The 22,128-nt window shown below is 41.0% G+C and overlaps 1 protein-coding gene across 3 annotated transcripts in view; it reads right to left on the bottom strand.

Annotated features, from left to right (window-relative positions):
• gnao1a (guanine nucleotide binding protein (G protein), alpha activating activity polypeptide O, a) overlaps positions 1–22,128 on the bottom strand; it is a 92,321-nt gene that overhangs the window by 55,663 nt on the left and 14,530 nt on the right. For all 3 annotated transcript variants that reach the window (XM_030732030.1, XM_030732029.1, XM_030732028.1), the window contains exon 3: positions 15,120–15,261. In XM_030732030.1, coding sequence (XP_030587890.1) covers positions 15,120–15,261 — 142 coding nt within the window. The remainder of the gene's footprint in view (positions 1–15,119; positions 15,262–22,128) is intronic.

The raw sequence follows: 22,128 nt of genomic DNA, 5'->3' as shown, positions 1-22,128 counted from the left end.
ATGAATGCAAACCTCAATGAACTGAAGCAACTCTCTAAAGACGAGTGGGCCAAAATTCCTCCTTAATGATGCAAGAAACTGATAAAGTCACAGAGAAAACGATTTCTTCAAGTTATTGCTTTCTTTTTCTATCCTTTTCCTTGCTTTACTATTACGATCTCCCAAATTTTTCACCTTCAATGGCAGAAGCAGGCTCTCTATCTGCCATCAATTTCCAAAACCTAGTTCTGATTATTTTTTGGTGGGAAGAAATGAAGAAGATTGGCTCAGCCCACACTGTATCAAACCTGACATCTATTGCTTTCAAGACATCATATAGTCTATCGTGGTGAATGCTTATTGTTTAATAAATTTATTCTCTATTACATGTTAATTTTCCAGCAAGACAATCATGTAACTTATGCTTTATTAAGGTTTTTGGTATACAGTACTGAGCATTGCACCACATGCACACCATGAGCGAGCCAAGTCTCCACACTGACCTCACAATACAAAAATATAGCAACAATGGTTGACCCTAAACAATACATACACAGACACACACACCTATACTTGGAAACAGCGCACTGTGGGAAGCTCATTTGCACCTGAAAAAAAGGTGTCTTCCTCAGCAATTTTTCAGGGATTTTTTTGGATACCAGAAATTTACATGCTCACAGGAACACCCCCACCCACCCCCGTGTGGAGGCAGTCATCAAATATAAATTCAAATGTCCTTCATAATTTAGATCTACAAGGCAAAGAGGGCGGATACACACACACACACACACACTCTCTCTCTCTCTCTCTCTGGGTACTTTGTAGCAGGAAAGTGTGTACATCACCAGGCAGTGAAACTAGGACATTACAGAATAAACGGGAGATAGAAATTTAGGAAGAAGAAGAAAAAGAATAATAACTGTTTTTCTCTACCATCGAGTTTTATCACGTGTCTAAGCTGACCTCTCTTCCCTCATGTTACCTACAACGGGATTGCATAAACAGCAAATGCAGGGAGGGTGTCCATCGTAAAATGGGAGAGTTGGCTTTAAACTTAATGCTGTTAGAAAGTCCTTTATTTGTTCTGTCATTGTGGCTGAGTTTCTGCATTTGTGTGTGATGGCTGGCTAACTGTCCTAACGCTTAGTGAGAGCAATAAGGCAACTACAGTCTGTCTTAATAATTGCTGCTGATTCACTGCTGCCTAATCTTGATGGAGAGTCGGATAGCTACTGCAGCAGAGTAGGCTGTGACTGCCTCCATGGTGCAAAACAGGGTACAGCGACATAAAATTAAAGGGAAAAAGGAGACAGAGAAACAAGAGAGTTGCAAAGGTTCTATTTTTGGCTTTTTTCCTGAAATACCTCAAAATTGTTTAAATTTGTCCATTTCTGGGCTTTGCTTGATGACCAAACAAATGCAAAAAGGAAGACCACCGGGCTCTATTTTGCATGTTTCTCAGATTAGCAAATGCTGACATGCTTGTAATAGGAATTTATTTTTGCATAGTGCTGCACAAAAGGAACTTTTATTAACAGCATTAAAAAAAACAACATTCAAGCAGCAGCAAAAACAAACACAGGATTAAAAGCTGTTTTATATGACAGCAGTGAGCTGCTGTAACCTGGAGTGCTACAGGATACTTTTGTTATAATGTGAGATGGTTATATGTTCATAAAAACTCAAGATGAGACTCTATAGCTACTTACCGAGTATTAGGTTTCAGACTATGTGTCAGAAGAATAGAATAAGCTTTAGAATAGAATAGAATAAGCTTTATTGTTGTTGCATCAGAAGTGCAATGAAATTGAGTTTTCCTCCCTGAATATAAAAATCTATAATTATATAAACATAGACTTTAAATAAAAGCACAAACATGCAATCATAAGTACAAAAGCACGTACGCACACACACACACACACACGCACCGTCATCCAATAGACAATGTGCTATATGTCAGTTCTAGCAGTCCTGCACTTGCTGTCCTTTATTATTGCACAGTTAAATGAACAACATTGTGTGTTCCATTAGCAGGATTGTTATTGCACCAGGTGTCCCTTATTGCAATTCTTCAGTTCAGTTATGGCCCTCGGGTAAAAACTGTCTCCGAGTCTGGCTGTGCTCTGTAGCTCCTCCCAGAGGGTAAGAGAGAGAGGAGATGACGGCCTGGATGGGTCACATCTTTGAGGATGCTGTGGCTTCTGTGGAGGCAACGGGTCCTGAAGATGTCTTCCAGAGAGGAGGCAGCACGGATCTGATGATTTTCTCTGATGTTTTTATGACACATTGGAGACTTTTCAGGTCTGTCACACAAAGCACGCTCAGTGGAGCAATGGTAAAAGGGTCCGAGCAGCTCCACAGACAGGGCAGAAGAGGTGGTTGACCATTTGAGGGACTTGCTCCACTTCCTCCCTCTTGATAGTTAGGGGTGTGTGGTGTTTCCTGAAGTCAAAAATGACCTCTTTGGTCTTCTTTATGTTAAGTGTTAGGTTACTGTTTATACACTGGCTATTACTTGACTAGGCTTGTACAGATAATGAGAATCAGGTCAGCACCTTCTTATGTTGTATGCAGCTTAATTGGCAGACTGAGCCTTATGTTTCAAAGGACAAATCAGCACACAGCCATACTTTAATTATAACTGTCTTTTTTGAGACAAGTGTAATTAAGAGGCTAAATGCATTCTGAACAGCACATATTGGTAGAGCACTCTGGTATATGTTAAATTTGCAATAAAAGGATACTTTTTTTTATACAAAAGATATTAAAACCTGTCAAACGTGCATTGACATGACAATAAATATTAAAAATAGCCTACTGCAAAATCATTCCCCAAAAAATAACAACAAAAACTCAAGGCTTTCCTCATTAAATGTTACCGAAATAGACATTTAAAGTAATAATAATAAAAAAACCTGTTTATCTTGTCAACTTGATGATCCTTTGAAATCTTTTGACCAGCCAAATGACGACTAGAGGCAGGAGATTTGCACATTTGAGGTTTTGTATGACAGTGATGATATATTAATCTTATAGGCATACAGTAGGGATCTATTTATAGCCTGGCCTAATTAGCAGCACCAGCAGCTGGCTGACAGACTGAACACAGAACAGAATTCAAACAAACAACAATGTGAGATTGCTAGTACAAAAGTCTAGAGTAGATGATATGCAAACAAACATTAAACAAGCATAGTTGGAACTGTTCAAAAACATTATAATAACTGATGTTAACTTTGCAGCTATAACAGCTTCAACTCTTCTGGGAAGGCTTTCCACAAGGTTTAGGAGTGTTTGGGGGAATTTTTGACCATTCATCCACAAGAGGACAGACACTGATGTTAGATGAGAAGGGCTGGCTCGCAGTCTCCGCTCTAATTCATCCCAAAGGTGTTCTGGCAGGTTGAGGCCAGGACTCTGTGCAGGCCACTCAAGTTCTTCCGCACCAAACTTGCTCATCCATGTCTTTACGGACCTGCTTTGTGCACTGGTGCGCAGTCATGTTGGAACAGGAAGGGGCCATCCCCAAACTGTTCCCACAAAGTTGGGAGCATGAAATTGTCCAAAATGTCTTGGTATACTGAAACATTAAGAGTTCCTTTCACTGGAACGAAGGGGCCAAGCCCAACTCCTGAAAAGCAATCCCACACCATAATGCCCCCTCCACCAAACTTTACACTTAGCACAAGGCAGCCAGACAACTTAACCGAGTTAACCAACCATTTCCACTTCCGGCTGTATATCATTCTATACTCCACTCTGCTGGGTGTTTGCAAACAGCAGTGAATGTACACAGAACACGAGTAAATTGTATCCTTACTCTGTGCTGATGCAGTGTGCTCCATAGTGGATTACATTTCACCTAACAAGCAAAAACTCCCTGGTTCAGTCCAGGGATGAGTCACAAAACCCCTGAGGGGTACATCAGGAAGGGTATTTGGTGTAAAAAAAACCAAAAAAAAAAACAATAAAAACCCCACAACAAACAAATCTGCTAAATCACACATGCGGAGCTGCCCACTGTGACGACCCCTTGTGAATAAGGAAGCAGCTGAAAGTAGCGCACTTTGAACAGGTGCAGAAAAATAATGATATGAAAATAATGCTATTTCTCGGGCGCCTGCGTGTCTTAGTGGTGGAGCCGGCGACCACATACGTCCGCTGCGCCGCGTTGCGGTGTGGGCGGCGCAGGTTCGAGTCCTGACCTGTTGCCAATTTGCCCACGTGTCTTCCCCTGCATCTTTCCCCCATTTCCTGTCTGTCTACACTGCTGATAAAAGCTGCTGTGGCCAAAAATGCAATAATAATGATATTTCTCTGCCTTACAGAGGGATGGAAATGTGATAACAATAATACAGGATGCTCTACCAACCTGATCCATTATACAGACACATAAGTAGGAATGGCATAGTGGTGTGTCAATGTGCTAACCCCTAAGGAACATCTCCGAGCCTCTCCCTCCCTTTCCATGCTCTTATCCTCTTCTCCACCACTCTATTCATCATGCTTTACACCTGAGGGAAAATAATTCAAATAAGTCATGTTTCTCTTCCTCTTTCCCTCTCTCCCTCTCTCGCACTGCCTCATGGGGGAGTATAGTCCATGTTCTCTCTCCTAGCACCTGAGAACCCAGTCCCTGAGGTCATTTACACCCCTTGAGAAAGCTCTACGACTAAGCTCTCTCTCTCACACACACACACACACACACACACAAATGCCAGTTGCCTTACTGACTGACTGATCACAAGTCTAATAGGGTGACTCAAGGGCATCAAACTATTTATTTTATTATGACAAAAGCCTCTCTAACATTCTTTATGGTGTTCTGTTATTATTGAGATCCAGACAGAGAGGAATATTAGGCCCAAACACAGTTATTAAGGTGGTAGGCACACAGTTTGCGCAAAACATCTTTAGAAACTTCCCACAGTTCTCTTACTAGTCTGTCATGACTTTAGGATGGAAAAAAATCAAGACATCAACAGGCCAACCTAAGGTGTTCCTACACCCCAAAACTCAAAATTCCCCATTGATTTCCCAGAATTTACTCCGTAAAGTCTCTCTGCTTTGTGCATGTGCTGGATTTCTGGAAGTGAGAGTTTTTTCCTCTCTGTTTTGCAAACCACCACTGATGATTGGCGGCCTTGGTAACTGAGGGCGACAGGAGCAAGGCATCATGGTCCCATTCTTAGTGGCACAGTGTTGTGGCTTGGCATGGCAAGACAGGTCCATGTGCCTGTCATATGATGCTGGCAGCGCCAGTCTGGCAAATACAGCAAGGAGGTTAGTGAGTGAGTGTGAGAGAGAGTGAGAGGCTGTGTATTTAGTGTGTGTGTGTGTGTGTATGTGTGGTTTTAAGGGGTTACAGGGCAATTTATGGAAACAGAGGACTGGCTGTGTATGTGTGTATGTAGCCTACCCTAAAGGCCCAAATGTGAGCCTTTCTGATATTATAAACTTTGACGTGTTCTGCAGGCTTCATCTAAAAGGCACCGTTGGTTCACAGAAACACTGACACATGCAATCACACACACACAAACACACACAACCACACATACACACACAAAACCTTGTGCTACTAGAACTAATTATTCCCTGAGTGGATGATAATGGCAAAAATGATAGGCATCATTTTGTCTGCTGCCTGACATGTTTCTGAAACCTCAAGATTTTCTCAGATAAAATAAATGATCTGTAACAATCTCAAAAGGAGACTAATTCTCATATACAAATATCTGTGTGTGATCGGCGTGCAGTCAGGACAGGCAAAGCAAGCAGCCTTTGATCAGTTTAATCTACAACAATAACAAAATTAAATCAATCTCACTCCTTATATATGTTATAACTGAAAGTGTCTAATTGAATAACCAACTGACAAAAAACTCTTTCACTTATTTTTAATCCCTGAAAGTAAAATGAAAAAAAAAAAAATCATTAGCTGCAGCCTCTTGAGGAAAATGTAAAATGCTTGTTTCCCCGACACTAAGCATCACTGAGATGTTACTGAGTCAAGTCATCCATCCATTTTCTAAACCGCTTAGCTGCTTCAAGGTCACTCGATGCTGGATACTATCCCAGCATACACTGGCTGGCAATCTATCACAGTGGCTGGCACACAAAGACAGACACATTCATACTCACATTCACACCAACAGGCATTCTAAGGTGCCCAGTTCACTAAACCTGCATGTCTCTGGACTGTCAGAGAGCAGGAAGAACATGCCAGCTCTACACAGGAAGGTCCCAGCTGGTCCTCAGATTCAAACCAAATGCCACTGAAACCACTGAATCGAGGCTTTTTGCTGCAGTACAGAAAAAAAAAATGTTTCCCACAATTTCCAGAGTGCCCCACACCCTAAGGAAACCAAAGAAAAATTTCACAAAAATAAATACAATGAAAAAAAAATGAAGATTAATAAAAATTACATTTTTTTAATTGCCTCGCTTATGTGTACTTGTCTTACTTCAGCTTAATGTCAGTCAGTGTCTGCATGAAGTAGAGACTGACACCAGTTTCTCTTCAATCCTTTGTTCTCTGTTACACTGTTTGTATGTGTGGAAAGGTATGCGGTGCATAGCAGAGGAAAGACAGCTGAAGTCAAGACAGCATTACTCAAGTTGATGCCACCCTTAAAATGACTGCAGTAAGGGCAATAACAGCTTTCAAACAATTTGTAATTCATCTAAAACCAGGACTTGCGGCGGTGGCTGGCATGTGAGTCAAGGTGAAAGTCAGAGTCTGAATCTGGGAAATTATATTATTATTTTAACCAGAAAACTTACAAAAGAAATGGTTGTTGTTGTTGTTGTTTATTTATTAACCCAATTTCTCAGTCCATATACAAAAGTTCCCAGTACTGAGAAGTTATGAGTTTATATCTCAATCATTTAGCCAAAAAAGGGAATCCGGTGACGGTGGCGAGGAGGCTAGATGCTGTGCTCCAAATGCATCAAAGCTAGTCCTGGGCCAGAGCACTGGCAGCTCTCCTGGTGATTACATTAAAGACTAAACAAAGCTGCACCCCACAACCAGCACAGGAGGGCAGGCTTCAGCCCATCCTCACCATCAGAGAGGAAATACTCCTCCTGATTCTACTGCAAAACCCACTCAACCTGGAGAATCACTGATCCAGCAGGTGAAGCTCAGTATGTACACCCACAGAAAGAGCCAAGTTAAGGAGTCTTGCTTCTTACAGAGCCTCAAACAAATAACTGTTTAAAGTCTCCGCTTGTGTAAAAATACTGAAAAAGTGTGTATCAACATGAGCCATACAGATACAGTATAAATAATAAAAGATAGACTGCAGCATCTTCAAAATTTGACCTGTAACACTCATGGAAACAAAGACGTGGATAACGCACACTCCCAAATTTCAGGTATGGGATCATGGTCCTTTTTGTTGCTAGGAGACGGTTCATTTCTTTGCACTGACAATCTCGCTTTAATGATGCAGAGGCTTTCTCTCTGTTCTCTCTGGTTTACGCTGGATTTCTATATTTAACGCTCTCTGCATAGACTCACACATTTAGCACAAATGCATCCACGCACACATGCACACACACACACACACAGCTGGCCTAAAATCCACACAGCGGCAGGATGTGTATGTGTGTGTATGTTAATTAGCCAGCTGCAGTAACCCAGAGACTAATGACCTCTCACCACTGGGAGGTGGGATTAAAGTTTGAGAGTCTTGATTAATTGATTGAGTTAGCCAATCAGGTGCATTGACAGTTTAGTTTAGTTTATTGCTCTATTAGATTAGATGAAGAGAGTGAAGTGCAAGGCTACAGGGAAACAAAAATCCCTAAATGAGAGAAAGGGAAGAGGGGGAAAGAAACATGGGGAGACTAGACTAAACTAGGAAGATGCAGAGGGGGTTTGAATCAGACTGGAATGAAGAACAAGAGAGGAAAAAGGAAGTGATAAAGAGCGACAGGCAGGAAAGAGGGAAACGAACAAAGGAGGAGAGAGGAATAAAGGACAGAGGGTGTGAAGAGGGGAGAGACAAAGGGATGATGCTGAAAATAACAAAAGAGGAGGAGGGAAGGGAGGGGGGGAACACAATCAAAGGGAGCTCAGCGCTGCAGGAAGGTGGCAGACTGACACACACTTCAAACACACACACACACACACACTTGACAGCACACAGAAATACACAAATAAGCTTCAAACATCTGAATGTGTGTGTGTGTGTGTAGGAGAAGCTATGCCCATACAATGACCTTCATAACCTGGCTGGAATAGATCTACAATGATACGCACCATTCAAAGTTTGCTGAGCTATGACCACAAATTCATGTGTTACAGGTTTGGGTACACTGACACTCTGGACACACACTAAGAATTGTGTAGTGACAACTGTCTTTTCATTAATGGTTGATCCACACACACCCAGGGATGTCCTGTTTGCTCCTTTCAGTTATTAATTTTGCTGTTGTCTGCACTGAGAAGTTTAAATCAGCAATATGTTGTGTCCTTTTCATCATTATTACCTGTATTTCAAATAAGTCAGTCCACAGCACGGCAGCCAAATTAGGAGATGTGACTAATTCTGGAGTTACTGAGCTGCAATTTAAAGTTTTAATTTTACTCTTTCATCACATAGAGGGACACCCAAAGCCAGACTGGCAGCCAAACTGATGACATCCGAACACTGCAAGAAAAAAGCAAACTCAGCCACAACTGCTTCTGATTTTGCAATGTATAGATGCTGAAAAAAATTAAACCTCAACATTGAATTTTGTGACTTGCAAAGAATAAGGATACATACATATATATATATATATATATATCAATAAATCCTGTTAAAACACTACATTTATCAGTGCTTTCCAACTTCTTCTTTGCTGTGACGCTTACCCTCAACTCACAGGGATTCTACTCATTCCTTTCAAAGGAAAACCAGAGGAAATAAAGATTATCAGGTGGACTTAAACTTGGAACACTGTAGTTCAGAGTTGGCTGGCATCACTGTTTTTAAATGCTTTGGTAAAACTACAGTGCCAATGTTCCTTGTAATAGATAAAGTCATGGTAAAAAGAAGGTACACCATCTTTCATTTCAAGGTTTTACATATCAAGACAGGTCAGCAGGTCTTAAAATTAGGTCAAAACAAACTCAGACATGTGACATATTACACCGTGCCTTTATTTATTTATCAAAAACAGAGCCAAAATGCAGAAGCAGTGTGTGAAAACTAAGTACAACCTTTAGCAGCAATAACAGTAACTGTTCAGTTTTTCATATCATTGTGGAGGAAACTTTACAACATTGCTTGAGTTCATTGAGGTTTGCGGGGATTCGTTTTTGCACAGCTCTCTTAAAGTCTCGCCACAGCCTTTCAATCAGTTTGCAGTCTGGTCTTTGACTGGAACACAGCAACACCTTGATTCTTTTCTGTCTCGCTCATTTTACAGTCGATTTGCTGATCATTGCCCGTTTGCACGACCCAATGGCCAAGCTTTAGCTGTGTGACAGATGACATCATAACCGACTCTAGAATACTTTGGATTACAGAGGAGTTCACGGTCACCTCAATGTGTCCTGTGGCTGTTCATTCTTTTTTTCTAACTGTACTGTCATCAACATTTAACATGCTGACTGAGGTCTGCAGAGTCTGAGCAAAACCTGCTTCTCTAAGATCATTGCTGATCTCTTTCCTCTGTGGCATTGTGTTAACACACACCCGAATGCTCCAGACCAGAAAACTGCCAAAGATCTGTTAAGGATATCTTATTTTTATTGCATCCTGATATATAAAACCTTAGACAACCTAAAAAGGGGAAAATGAACTATATTTTTCTTCTACATTTCAAGATGCCCATGTGCCCATTTTATTCTTTAATGAGCAATGGGAACATCGTCTTCAGTGGGGTGTTGGTCATGTACCCACAACTTGGAACTCACACGTACAAACACATATGCACACAGACTAACCCATGAGAATAACTTAGCTAGTTTCCACAACAACAGGCAGCAACCTGTCTGCAAGCTCTCTTTTTATTGCTCTCTTCCACACTCTATCCATCCTACCATCTCATCCCTCTGCACCCATCTCCTGCTTATCTTCTTTCCCTTTCTCCCTCTAAGGGTCCATCGAGACACCGAGTGTTTTTCTGATGTCAGTAGTTGGGTGTGCTGCAGTTGAATAGCAGCTGTGTCCTTAATTTCCTTCTAATCACCAAGACCTGAATACTTGCCTGCTGGGCTTTTGATTTGTTCATTTATTTGTTGTTGAACACAGAAAAATAAAGAAACATACGCTCTTACTTAAAGCAGTCATCACCGCATGTCATTTCACCCTACTGTTGCTACAGGGCTATGCTGCTAAATCTTGTGATATAGCAACACAGCCCTTTAGTGTCTCATTCTCAGAAAAGTGCCAGTTGAAAGTTGGAGACTTTCGGGGCAAAAGAAAAATCACCAATAATCCCCTCTGAATGTCAGTGCTTCCTGTCCTGCTGCAGGACCATCACTCTCTGTGGTTACTGTGTTAAGGAAGGATTAAAGGTAAATTTAGTGAGTACATTTAAATATAGCAGAAATCACAGTGCAGTCATTGTCTTCAACTTATGGTGATTCTGTTACACAATGTGGTGGTTATAAAATCAGGATCTGTGTTCTGTCCTAGTTACGCTCAACAGCCCTCCCCACTGAAACCCCTTTTCCTGCAACAAAATGTTAATGAATATGCTGAAGTGGAGTCGATCTCAATCACTAGTTTGTGTTATATGTACAGTATGTTTTCTGCCATTCTGCCTCTGGTTTCATTTATTTTTATATACCTACTGATAAATGGAGCCTGAGGCCAACGCATCTGCACAGCACACACTGATTATCTATGACTCAAAAAAAGAGAAAAAAAAGAACATTGGCTATACAAGTGGAACAGCTTGGTTTTAAAGTCAACTAACCAATGCATTTAGTGGGTGTGTCATTATCTTTAAATACATGTTTGCTCGGGAATACAGGGAAACTGTTAGCAAAGCAAGACACAGATGACGGCATTAGCCTAAACTTTGCTATTCTAACATTTTTAGCTTTACAACTACTTTAATAAATTAAAACTATTTTGCTTTTTTACAATTTCTGTTTGCAGGAGAGATTTGGTAAGCAGTCAGTTCTTGCAGCTGTAATTACTGCCATGTGGTTGCCTGACTTTTTATTATACTTGTCCTTGACCACGAGCTTGACCTTAACCACAAAATTATGTTCATCCCTGCTTGGACTAAATATGAAGAAATTCCCTAAAAGCATCCATAAGATATTGCAATCAGAAGAATGGGAGGGACTGAGCAGTATGCACATAAGGATGGACATCCCGAAAATATACCACCTCAGGACATGGTGACAGTATAGAGCTTTATTTAAGGTCAAGCGGCGGTTTTGACACTTAATCAAAAGAGGTTTCCCTTTGAACCTTCTTCTTGTTTGAAGCTTGAGTGAAAAGTGCTTAAAGATCTATTTCAAGCAAGCTATCATAGAGTGTGCATGTGTTGCATACGTGCGCATGTTTGTGTGTCTGCAAGTGTATGTGTCACACCGCCCTTGGACACAGGCTTGCGGAATGTGTTGAGAGCAAGGGAAAACACTGGGTTGCCACAGCAACTGGCGAAGGCAAGGGAAACAGATTGGCGGGTGGGTGGGGTGTTATTAGAAGATGAGGTGAGAGCAAAGGACAGGAAAAAGGTAGGACAGGAGAAGTCTGATGTTTGAGATCCTCGCATACTGTTAGTGGGAAATTCAAAAGAGTAAAAAGAGAGTAGAATTAGCGTAAAGAACGTCGGTATGAAACATTTTTGAAGTTCACTCCGCATCCTTTATTGATGTGGGTAGGATGTCTCAGTCCTCTGGTTACTTTGTGGGGAAGTCAGATGTAAACACAGTTCATTCTGGGCTCCCCTTCTGTTTCTTGTTCACTGTCGCCTTCTCTCCATTTTGCCTTGAAAAATCTACTTTCCTGTTTCCATCCTGTTTTTTTTTTGCCTCCATATCAACTACAATATGTCTCTTCTTGAACACTTTAATTCCATTTCCACACCTTTTACTATCCACTAATCTTTATGCCTAGTCTTGAAATATACATTACTTTAATTTGATTTAATTAGCCATAAATATTGTAGTACACAAATCTTATTTTAGACACTAAGAGTGGCTTTTCCAACCCAGCTAAAATGTTAAACCTCCCAAATAACAAAATTTCTATACTCTTGGGTGTCTTGGGAACACCTTGGGGGGGTGAGAGGGAGTGGTCTGGGAAGCTTTGCTTGACTGCTGTCCCCATGACACAAAGCTGGGTAAGTGGTAGAAAATGGATGGATGCATGGCTCGCTGGTTGGATGGATTGACCCTACACAAATAATAATCTACAATGCCTCAGGCTGTTCACTTTACCTCTAACTAGAAATGCAATACCTTGATATATTAAACCCGCCAACAGACACACACACATCAATACACACACATTTGTATGGCTAACCTTGACTCCTCACCCTACCACATTTCCTAAATGTCCTCATTTCAATGGTCTAACTAAGACAGCGCACACACACACACACACACACACACACACACACACACACACACACACACACACACACACACACACACACACACACACACACACACACACACACACATATCATATCCTAATCAATAGATGTGTTGTTATTTCAGCCCTCTACATGCCGTATCAAAAGTGGCACTGTGATTAAAAATATACCACGCCTTTGGATAAGGTTAAGGTCAATGACATATGTTATCAGAGCACACAGTAAAGTTAGAGAGCAATTCTGCATGTATTCAAGTCAACAATGCACTCAGTGACGCATTCAACTTCAAGACTGTCATCATGACATCATCATGACTGTTAGGTCAGTGCGTCATCAGGAACTACACAGAACTGTCATAATTATATATACTTACATCAGGAATGGGCACATTTATTTTGGACCTTGTATACAACATCAAGAACAACAGCATGAAAGTTTTCCTGTCAAAGTTTCATCTGACTCACACAGATGGATCAGGTTGCTTGATATGTTCCAAGTCTAACAGAATAGAAACAAAAAAATATAGGATTTAAATGCATCAGCTATTGTATGTATTCTAGAATTTACCACAAGAAGAGGGGAGCAAGGTGATGGCTCAGGGTTCATTCAGCACTTGTCCCTACAGCACTGCATTCAAAAGCTAAGCCCATGCGTTTGTATCTGATCTTCTCCATGCATTTAACTGACAGTGCCACATATGGCTGTATTTGACTGCACCACTCAAAGCTTGAATCACATCATGACAAGTCTAATGACCTGATTTATTAGAATTTTGGGATCTAAAACTGAGGTGAGCATAAAGCAATACTTGATTAACCTCGTGCCACTGCTCTGTGCTGAGATAGAATTGATGCTCTTCTGTGGATTAGATTCATAATCCTCAATTAGCGTATCATATACTGAACTTGTATGCTTTGGGATTTAGAGGACTTAGAAGCAGGACTAACTTAGATTGGCATGAAGGAATTTTGGCACAAGCATGACAGAGTTAGTTCACGGCCATTCCCATTACATTGAATTAGTGTTGGTAAAGACAGTGTAATAAATGAAAGACATAGAGTACTGAAGAGATAACACTCAATAACAAAGTCAAAATCGCCACTCAGTCTCAGCAGGAGAGAAGCTCTGTATAAAGACCTTTAAAATATGACTTCAAAACTTTAACAAATTGTTCAACGCATTTATTATATTGTCATGAAATAGCGTATGCGGCATCTGCTGATCACCACTGTGTTGCTGTCTGCATTAAAAGCCAAGCACTTGTGAAGCAGACGCACAAAGAGACGCAGATGAGGTTAATTTCAAAACGCTGTCAACCCTAACCTCAGATGCCACTGGGGTTGCAGAGGTTGGCAGTGAAATAAATTGCAACTTTGTCACTCAGGAGGAAGCGGTGTCCTGCTATGGTTTGTGTTCACTTGCTTTTTACTTTTGCTTTATTCTCTCCTTGGTTACATTTAGACATAAAACCTCTACTTGCATCGGTTTAGGGAAGGATCACAGTTTGTTTAAAATATTCCCTTACACAATATTAATCCTGTGCATTAAAAATGGATGCTTACTAAGTGAACGTTAACATAATGTTAATTTGTTTTATATATTCATTGTTGAGGGTGAGAGACCTGTCTTACTATTGCCTAACAACTGCATCATGGCACAGATGTGAAAGGGCAGCATGTGCTTAATGCCTCTTTGATACGCCAGCAGCTTGGACCAAACGGCAGTAACATTTTGGGAGTGAGAACGGGTTGTAATTTTTTTTTACATTACACAGCTGCCACTGCTAACTACATGTGTAACCTGTCAAAACTGAAATGCATGGGCAAGGTACTGTATGCATTAACCATTATAACCATTAACAAATATGATCCTTGAATCCTGCTATGTGATTCACTATGGCTTGGTGACTGTGCGTCCTCCACATTGATATATATACCGCTGCACCTGAAGGTATTTTAACAGATAATTAATGCCACCAGCTTTTTGTTTTTTTGCAACAAAGCACAGCAAAGCCAGTCTTATGGATCTTTAACACGTTCCACCTACACTATATTGCATAAACATACCATACACGTAGTCACTGCAGAGGGTGAAATTAAAGTTATATCTTCCATAACTGCATACAGGGATATTTTTTCATCAAATAGGTCAAAGCAAGGAGCTGAAGCTGGTAGAGATCGTTGTCTTGCCCACATGTACTTTAACAGGTCTGACACAAGAGTTGGACTCCTAGTGCTTTGGTTGAAAGACAGTAACTCTGTAAGGCACACGTTGCCCTGGCCCTGATCTATCTCAGGTCTTCTGCGGTCCATCCAGTGGCTGCTTGCTTCATTCAGGACTGCTGGCTGAGCATTTGCTGCGTGAACTAAGTGCACCATGTTTCCAATGAGCCTTATTCAGTTCACAGTTTTGGAATTGAGAATATTAAAAAAAATCCCAAAACTTCTCCATCTGTGACAGTCTTATTTCTGCCATCACAAACTACAATTTTGGTGACAGCATTTGGAAAATTTGTCATTGATGGTGTAGGTGTCTGCTGGAAGCGCTTGGAAAGTGTGTATGCATGCCCGAGGATGAGAGCTGACCTTGCGTTCTTTGTCTCCGTACTCCAGGCCCAGTGTATCCATGGCGCGGACGATGGCGGCCAGAGATTGGATGGTGTTGCTGTAAACAACGGGCTTGTACTGCTTTACATCATCGCCAGAGAAACCGTCCTCATGGATGATCCTAGATGCAAAAAGACGCACAGGCATTAGACACTGCTAAGTATTTGGGGCTTTGCTCCCTATACAGAAATACACAGTGCACAGCAAAGTTTGTGTGCATGTACAGACCTGCTTCCCAATCTGATAAAAAAAAGTACATTAAAAGCACATGGCAAATGCATTTATATGTACCTGGGATATATAAAGGAGGAAACAGGTGGAGAGGGAATAAAGAGGGAGATAAGTGGAGGTGAAAGAGAGCCTGGACCAGAGAGGAGGGAGGATGGGCCCATAACCATAGGCTAACCTGACATTTAAGCACACAGTGCTCACAGAAGTGGATCCTGCTGTTTTAAATGCCACAATGTCTTTCACTGCACCTGACACAAGGCCACAAAGACAGTCAGTCTCAGAGACAGTTAGCTATGCAGGCGACCGCTCATATGGACAAATCAGACAAAGTCCCACAGAGAGAAATGACAGAGAGATGGACAGCCACAAACAATAGGCAGGACACCACAAAACAAATGCTTGATGCAAACAGACAGATACAGGTTGAGGCAACAATGTGAGGAAATTCTGATAGACAACATCACCATACATACATAAATCAGGATGAACAACCCTCCAGCACAGGCAGAACTCAGCTTCTTCATGTAACACATCTTTAAAGAGCTACATCCACTTCCATAACACTTGCAATGACCTGTTTTTCTTGTGTGTGTATTATATAGCCCTGTATCTTTGGCTACCCACTCTGTCCTCCTGACACACATTAGAGACAAACAGACTTAGAAATCTTACTTTACACAACCTTATTTTAGTACCAAGTGGTCCAATTAAAAAAAAAAATGTCACCAGAGAACTGAAATACAAAAAGAAAAAACGGGAGACGATGGATGGATAGATGGATGGATGGATGGCTGGATGGATGGATGGATGGATGGATGGATGGATGGATGGATGGATGACTGCAAAGGAACTAAGAACAAATGCAGCCGCTGTCAAATAGAAATTGTTCACAATTGGTTAGAGAGCATGGTGTCAAACTGTACAGCAAATACAGTATGTAGCATCAGTCATGAGCATGAATGTCTTACTTTGTTTTAAGTACTATGGTGTGCACACACTCTGGTTGTGTACTCCACAGTGGTTTAAACGTGGCTTTACTTGATTAACACAACAAAATACTTTTACATTATATCAGGTCTTGGTGCATCCACCAGGTCATCCACTGTCTGAAACAAACTAGCTTTGCTCCTCTTTTACTTTGCTTTCGCTTGATTGGTTTCCCCTTGCAAACAGAAGGTTTGACCAGCAGGTGGTTGGGCTTGCCTTGTCTAGCCAGAGCTGCATGCCTGAGATGATCATATTAGACCTCATTATCTGAATGAAAATGAAATCAAAGTTTAATATGAGCATCCACCATTATGACAGAATATACGTGAGAGAAAATAAGGAAAAGCCTAGGTTCCCTTCAAAGAAAACAGACCACAGAGATGGTGCAAAATAGTTAATGTCTGACATATAGTTTATAGTTCAAAAACCTCTACAACTGCACGCAGTGTGGTTAGTGTGTATTTGAGGTGGTGCTTCTTGACATATGGCAAACGAGTGCTACTATACACTGGATTAAAGGTTTATGTGAGCGTCCAACAGTGTTTGCTGTTTATGTGTGTGTGTGTGTGTGTGTGTGTGTTTGCGGTCTTAAGGACAGCACAGTGTAATGTTTCAGATCAATCAGGCGGTGTGCCAGTCCTATATAAACATACCACACTTCTATTTACATCAGTGACTTACACAGTGAGGGCCAAAGCTTAGAGCTATAGACTGGAACTAGGACAGAGAATCTGATTTATTTGTATATGTTTAAGTATCAGCAGGTTGCATGTCAAACAAATTTACAAGGGGAGCCTAAGCATAGAGACACACGAATATACACTGCATCTCAGTAGTAAATACTTCTACATCTTTTTTTTTTTTTTGCAGTTTTGTGCACTAAAGCCAGTTTTTGTCTTACTTTCCTTCCCCACTAAAAAGGTGAAACAAGGACAAACACTTAATTGGATGCTGCAGTCTCTGAGGAAAAAGCGTTTTGAGCTGAAGATGCCAATAGACAGGGTGATGTGTGCTAAAGTAATGCTAAAGTAAATGCTAAAGTAACGACAATAGAGACAGAATGGCTCTTCTGGATGGGAAAACATTTAATAACTAACTTTGCATTGTGGGAATGTGACTCCTTGTCAAATCTGTCTGCTTGCAAAGAACTGAGAAAGACTAAAACCTGGTAAACTAAAAAAACTGAGCCTTTCATGAGGAACATAAGAGGACATGGGCAATAAGATGTGAGGATGAATGGGAAAACCTGAGGATCCTGACACTCAGCATGCCTGCTGTGTGTTTTACCTACATTATGTCACATTGTAGCATGCTAACACACAGCAAACAGCGTTTTAACAGTTAACTTGACATAGACTGCTAAAACAATCCTCCGACAAGGTGAAATCTAATATTTTTATCCAGGTGAAGGCAGTGGTTCTTTCCCCTGCAGTAAACTTGGTTTAGTATGATGAGTTTCAGTCTATCTCTAGCCCACCTTTGGGTCATGAAACACTGTGTGGAGGACAAGGTTTTCTTTTATGGACCCAAATGCAGGACTCTTGAGACAGGAATAAACTTTAAACAAGCTTTAATGTGTCTTGGCCCAGCAAATCACAAAGTCCAAAATCCAAACGATAACAAGGAATCCAAACACACTCAGGAAACTCAGAGCACACGGCAAACGTGGAAGACGCGACCAAGGAGAAGAGGAGACTCAGATAACACATAAACAAGATTACCAGGGGAGAGGTAACCGTGGGAAACACAGCTGAAACTAATCAGGGTCAACGAGACAAGGGAGGGAAGTAAAACTAAACACAAGGCACACGAGATAGTATCAAAATAAAACAGGAAGAAACTAAGTGAGGAATGACTATGATATGAAGACTTAAGAGGACACAGGTAAATACAGAGAAGGCTATTAACAACAATTCAATCCAAAAACACAAAACCCTGGATCTGAAGCCCAGCACCACAGCACTTTGTATGAGTATAAACGGTGTGTGTGTGTGTGTGTGTGTTGTTCTCAAAGGGTAATCTGTATTTTTTATGCATTTTGTGGATATATATATATATATATTTTTTATCTTAAACTTGTAATTCAGTGCTTTGATCTGATTCTTAACCAGTCCAAGTAGGAAACTATTTAGGAGAGTTGATGGAAGAAAAAAAGTAGAACTATCTCCCTAGAAAGTTTTTACTGTTATCTTGACTAACTCAGGGAGACAAAGCAAGACACAAAAGGTCACTAAAGAGAATACGGCTGAGCAAAGATGTAAGATTAGTGATATGAGTGTAATCTGACGTGTGTGTGTGTGTGTGTGTGTGTGTGTGTGTGTGTGTGTGTGTGTGTGTGTGTGTGAGTGAGAGAGAGAGAGAGAGAGAGAGAGAGAGAGAGAGAGAGAGAGGCTGGCTTGCCCACTGACGTGAGCTTTCATGCATGAGGACCTTTTCTCATTACCCACTCTCCGAGCCCTTCTGTCAGCAAAGCGGAGGCACTTTGTGTGTCTGCGTGTTTCGGTGTTGGTGTGTGTGCAATTTCACGTAGCCTTGGCACAATCTGCACGGTGACCTGAAACATAGTTTAGTTTCACACTGAGCCAGACAGATGGACAGAGAGACAGACATATGGGCAATTTAACCACAACATTATTCCATGATATCATTGTGTGGCTGCCATTTTAGGGGCCAATCAGCAGGTGTTAATATAATAATCAGGTTAAAGAATATGTATGATGCCCAACTGAAGTGTACTTTGCCCAACTGAGTACATTGAGTAGTGCCTTATGGTGCCATTTACTTATTTATTTAATATACTAATTAGGGTCTCATGCTTCTACTAATCTGTGTTGATGATTACTGCTTATTAAAGACTCAATATGGGGGTTTGATGGCTCTATTGACACTTAAACAACCCGATACTGTCAAGACAGTGAGAATAAGACGGCTTCAACCTTAAAGCCAAACATATTTAAAGCTAGTCGGGGAAACCCAGAGGAAGAAAACTGTTCACACGCACAAATGATATCAAACATAACGTGCCTGCCTCTCTCCTTACCGTCTCCCATTATCCCCCGACTCATATTTTTATCCTCACACCTACTCATGTGAACACTCACAGAACACAAAGCCTACACAGCGCACTGTGCAATTAGGTCTTTATCTCGGCCCTGCATTGTTGCTAGCTACCACTGTTTGCTCTGACACAACCACGCACACACACACACAAAGCCCCGTGATTGGTTCTTTTATCACTATGCCGTGCATCCACTCCCTTCTTCGTCGACAGAGCTCTTGGTAGTGACAAAGTGCACAGTGACCGACTCCTGTCAACACTGTCCTGACAGAGTTACTCACGTAGCGTGTGCGTGCGTGTTTGTGTGTGTGCGTTTCTGAGAACATTACAGCAAGTGCAAAGAGCGAAGGAGAAAGAGGGGATAAAAATGTGCTGTGTGATAAAGAAGCTATAAATAACTGAAGGTGTCAGTAACGTAGCCCCTCCACCCCCTGATCAGACACGCGCGCACGCACGCACACACACACACACACACACACACACACACACACACACACACACACGCACAGACAGCGAAATGGAGGCATCAGCTGCTCTGTTATTCGGCTTCACTCACTTGTCATCACACCTTGAGGTCAAGCAGCAGCATCCCGAGCACACAGATTCTCACATACACATCCCCATGCCCTCGGCTCTGTATCTGCTTTTCTTCAAAACACACACATAACCCAGTTTTCAAGCCATGCTAGCGGCATGGCCCTAGGAATAGCTGGTCTACCACTTTGATCCAAACGAGTGACTGGATGGTTCGTTGTGAAAATTTTATGTGAGTCTCGATTGCGTCCAGGGCATGAATCTCCACCTTAGTTTGGCACTGTTCTAGCTACAGGTTAAACTGTCATCAAACTGCCACTCTGACTTAGAGATGCTTGTCTGGGGTGGCAATGTTTTTGCATCAGTAAAAACTAAATGAAGCTTCTAACTTAGACTCTACTATACAGACTACATGCGGTGGCAGATAAGGACAGTTCAATGCTCATTAGATTAATACAGAAGTGCCACATTTCCATCATATGTCTACATTGTTTTCCATCAACTGAGGTTTTTTTTTTTTTTTTTTTTTACATGCAATTACATCATCTCTTTGTACTCTCATCTTCTGCGGTGCTCTAATAGGATATGAGTGGACAATGATCAATGATCAACAATCAGGTTTCAAAATCTATGGATTTTGTGAGATGGTGGTTATGGAAAAGCTGATGAAAATACAATTTTTCAAAGCTAAATGCAGTCAGGGCAGCACGGTTCCGCAGTGGTTAGCACTTCTGCCTCACAGTTAGAATAACATCTGGAAGGTCTGGGTTCGATTCCACCGTGGCCCAGGCCTCTCCCTCTCTCTGTGTGGAGTTTGTATGTTCTCCCTGTGCTTGCGTGGGTTTCCTCCCACATTCCCAAGACATGCACTTACTGGGGTTAGGTTAACTGGCTACTCTAAATTGCCCATAGGTGTGAAAGGTTGTTTGTCTCTCTGTGTTGGCCCTGCGACAGGCTGGCGACCTGTTCAGGGTGCAGGATGAGCGGAAGCGAATGCATGGATGGATAAATGCAGTCAATAAAAATAAAAAAATAAAAAAATGTAACATATATATAGTTGGGGCTTTCCCTCATATATATATATATATATATATATATATATATATATATATATATATATATATATATATATATATATATATATATATATATATATATATATATATATGTGTAGATAGATAGATCACTGTGGTTGGAGAGAGGTTATGTGAACATTGTCAACACACAAACAATGCCTATTATTATTAATATTATTATTATGATTTGCTGATCTGGAAATTCCAAATCTGTGAATATCTTTTCCAATGCTGTCAAATTTGGCAACTACATCTACACACGCATCTGAAGAGCGGCACATATGGCTCGACTCACCAATATTTTTTCATGTGTTTAAAGTCTTGCTGTCTGCGGTGTGTTCTTAGCCAAGAGAGATGAAGAAACATCAACATCTGAGGTGACCAGCTTAGTCATTTAGAATCCAACTGGACTGCTGGGTTGATATTTTATGTAGTGTAAAGACCATGTTTGCAGATTGTTTTTATAAATCATCTGGCAACAGATAAACATATGGATGTGTGCACAACGCAGGGAATGAGATTCAATCTTTAGTGGGAACAATGACATAATTTATTATTATTATGTTTTAAAAAACTTCTTCACAAGGCTGCTGTAATCTTTAGCTTTGCACTTTTCTGCTTTAGAGTCTGTGTCCACAGGTAGTGTTTTTTTTTTGCCCCTATAAGCACTTCCCTCAAGCACTTATTGTTGTTTGTTACAACAACGGTGTACTTCGAAGTATTCTCCTCTACCTTTATTTAGGAGTTGATATCTTAAGTCCTGTCCCTTCTTGATTTTAAGTGGTCGATGAAGGAAAAGCAACAGTGATAAGAGTAGCAAGGTTCCAAAAGTGAGCGCTGCAAGGGACCCCCCTAAAAAAACAAAACAAAACAAAACAAAAAAACTGTTTTATACCTGCTCTGGGGTGAGTGAGTGATGTCATTGCTCAGCTTCATAGGATTTGTATAGATCATGAGAGCACAAAACGTTCTGCCTGTGGACACAACCTTATACACTCAGGTTGGACCCACTTTTGCCTTCAAACTGCATTAATTCTTCATGGCATAGATTCAACAAGGTTCTGGAATCATTCCTCAGAGATTTTGGTCCATATTGACAGGA

The sequence above is a fragment of the Archocentrus centrarchus genome, chromosome 6 (assembly GCF_007364275.1).
Source record: "Archocentrus centrarchus isolate MPI-CPG fArcCen1 chromosome 6, fArcCen1, whole genome shotgun sequence".
Classification (NCBI taxonomy): domain Eukaryota; kingdom Metazoa; phylum Chordata; class Actinopteri; order Cichliformes; family Cichlidae; genus Archocentrus; species Archocentrus centrarchus.
Note: the sequence above shows the minus strand (reverse complement) of the source record. Positions and strands in the feature narration are given on the sequence as shown.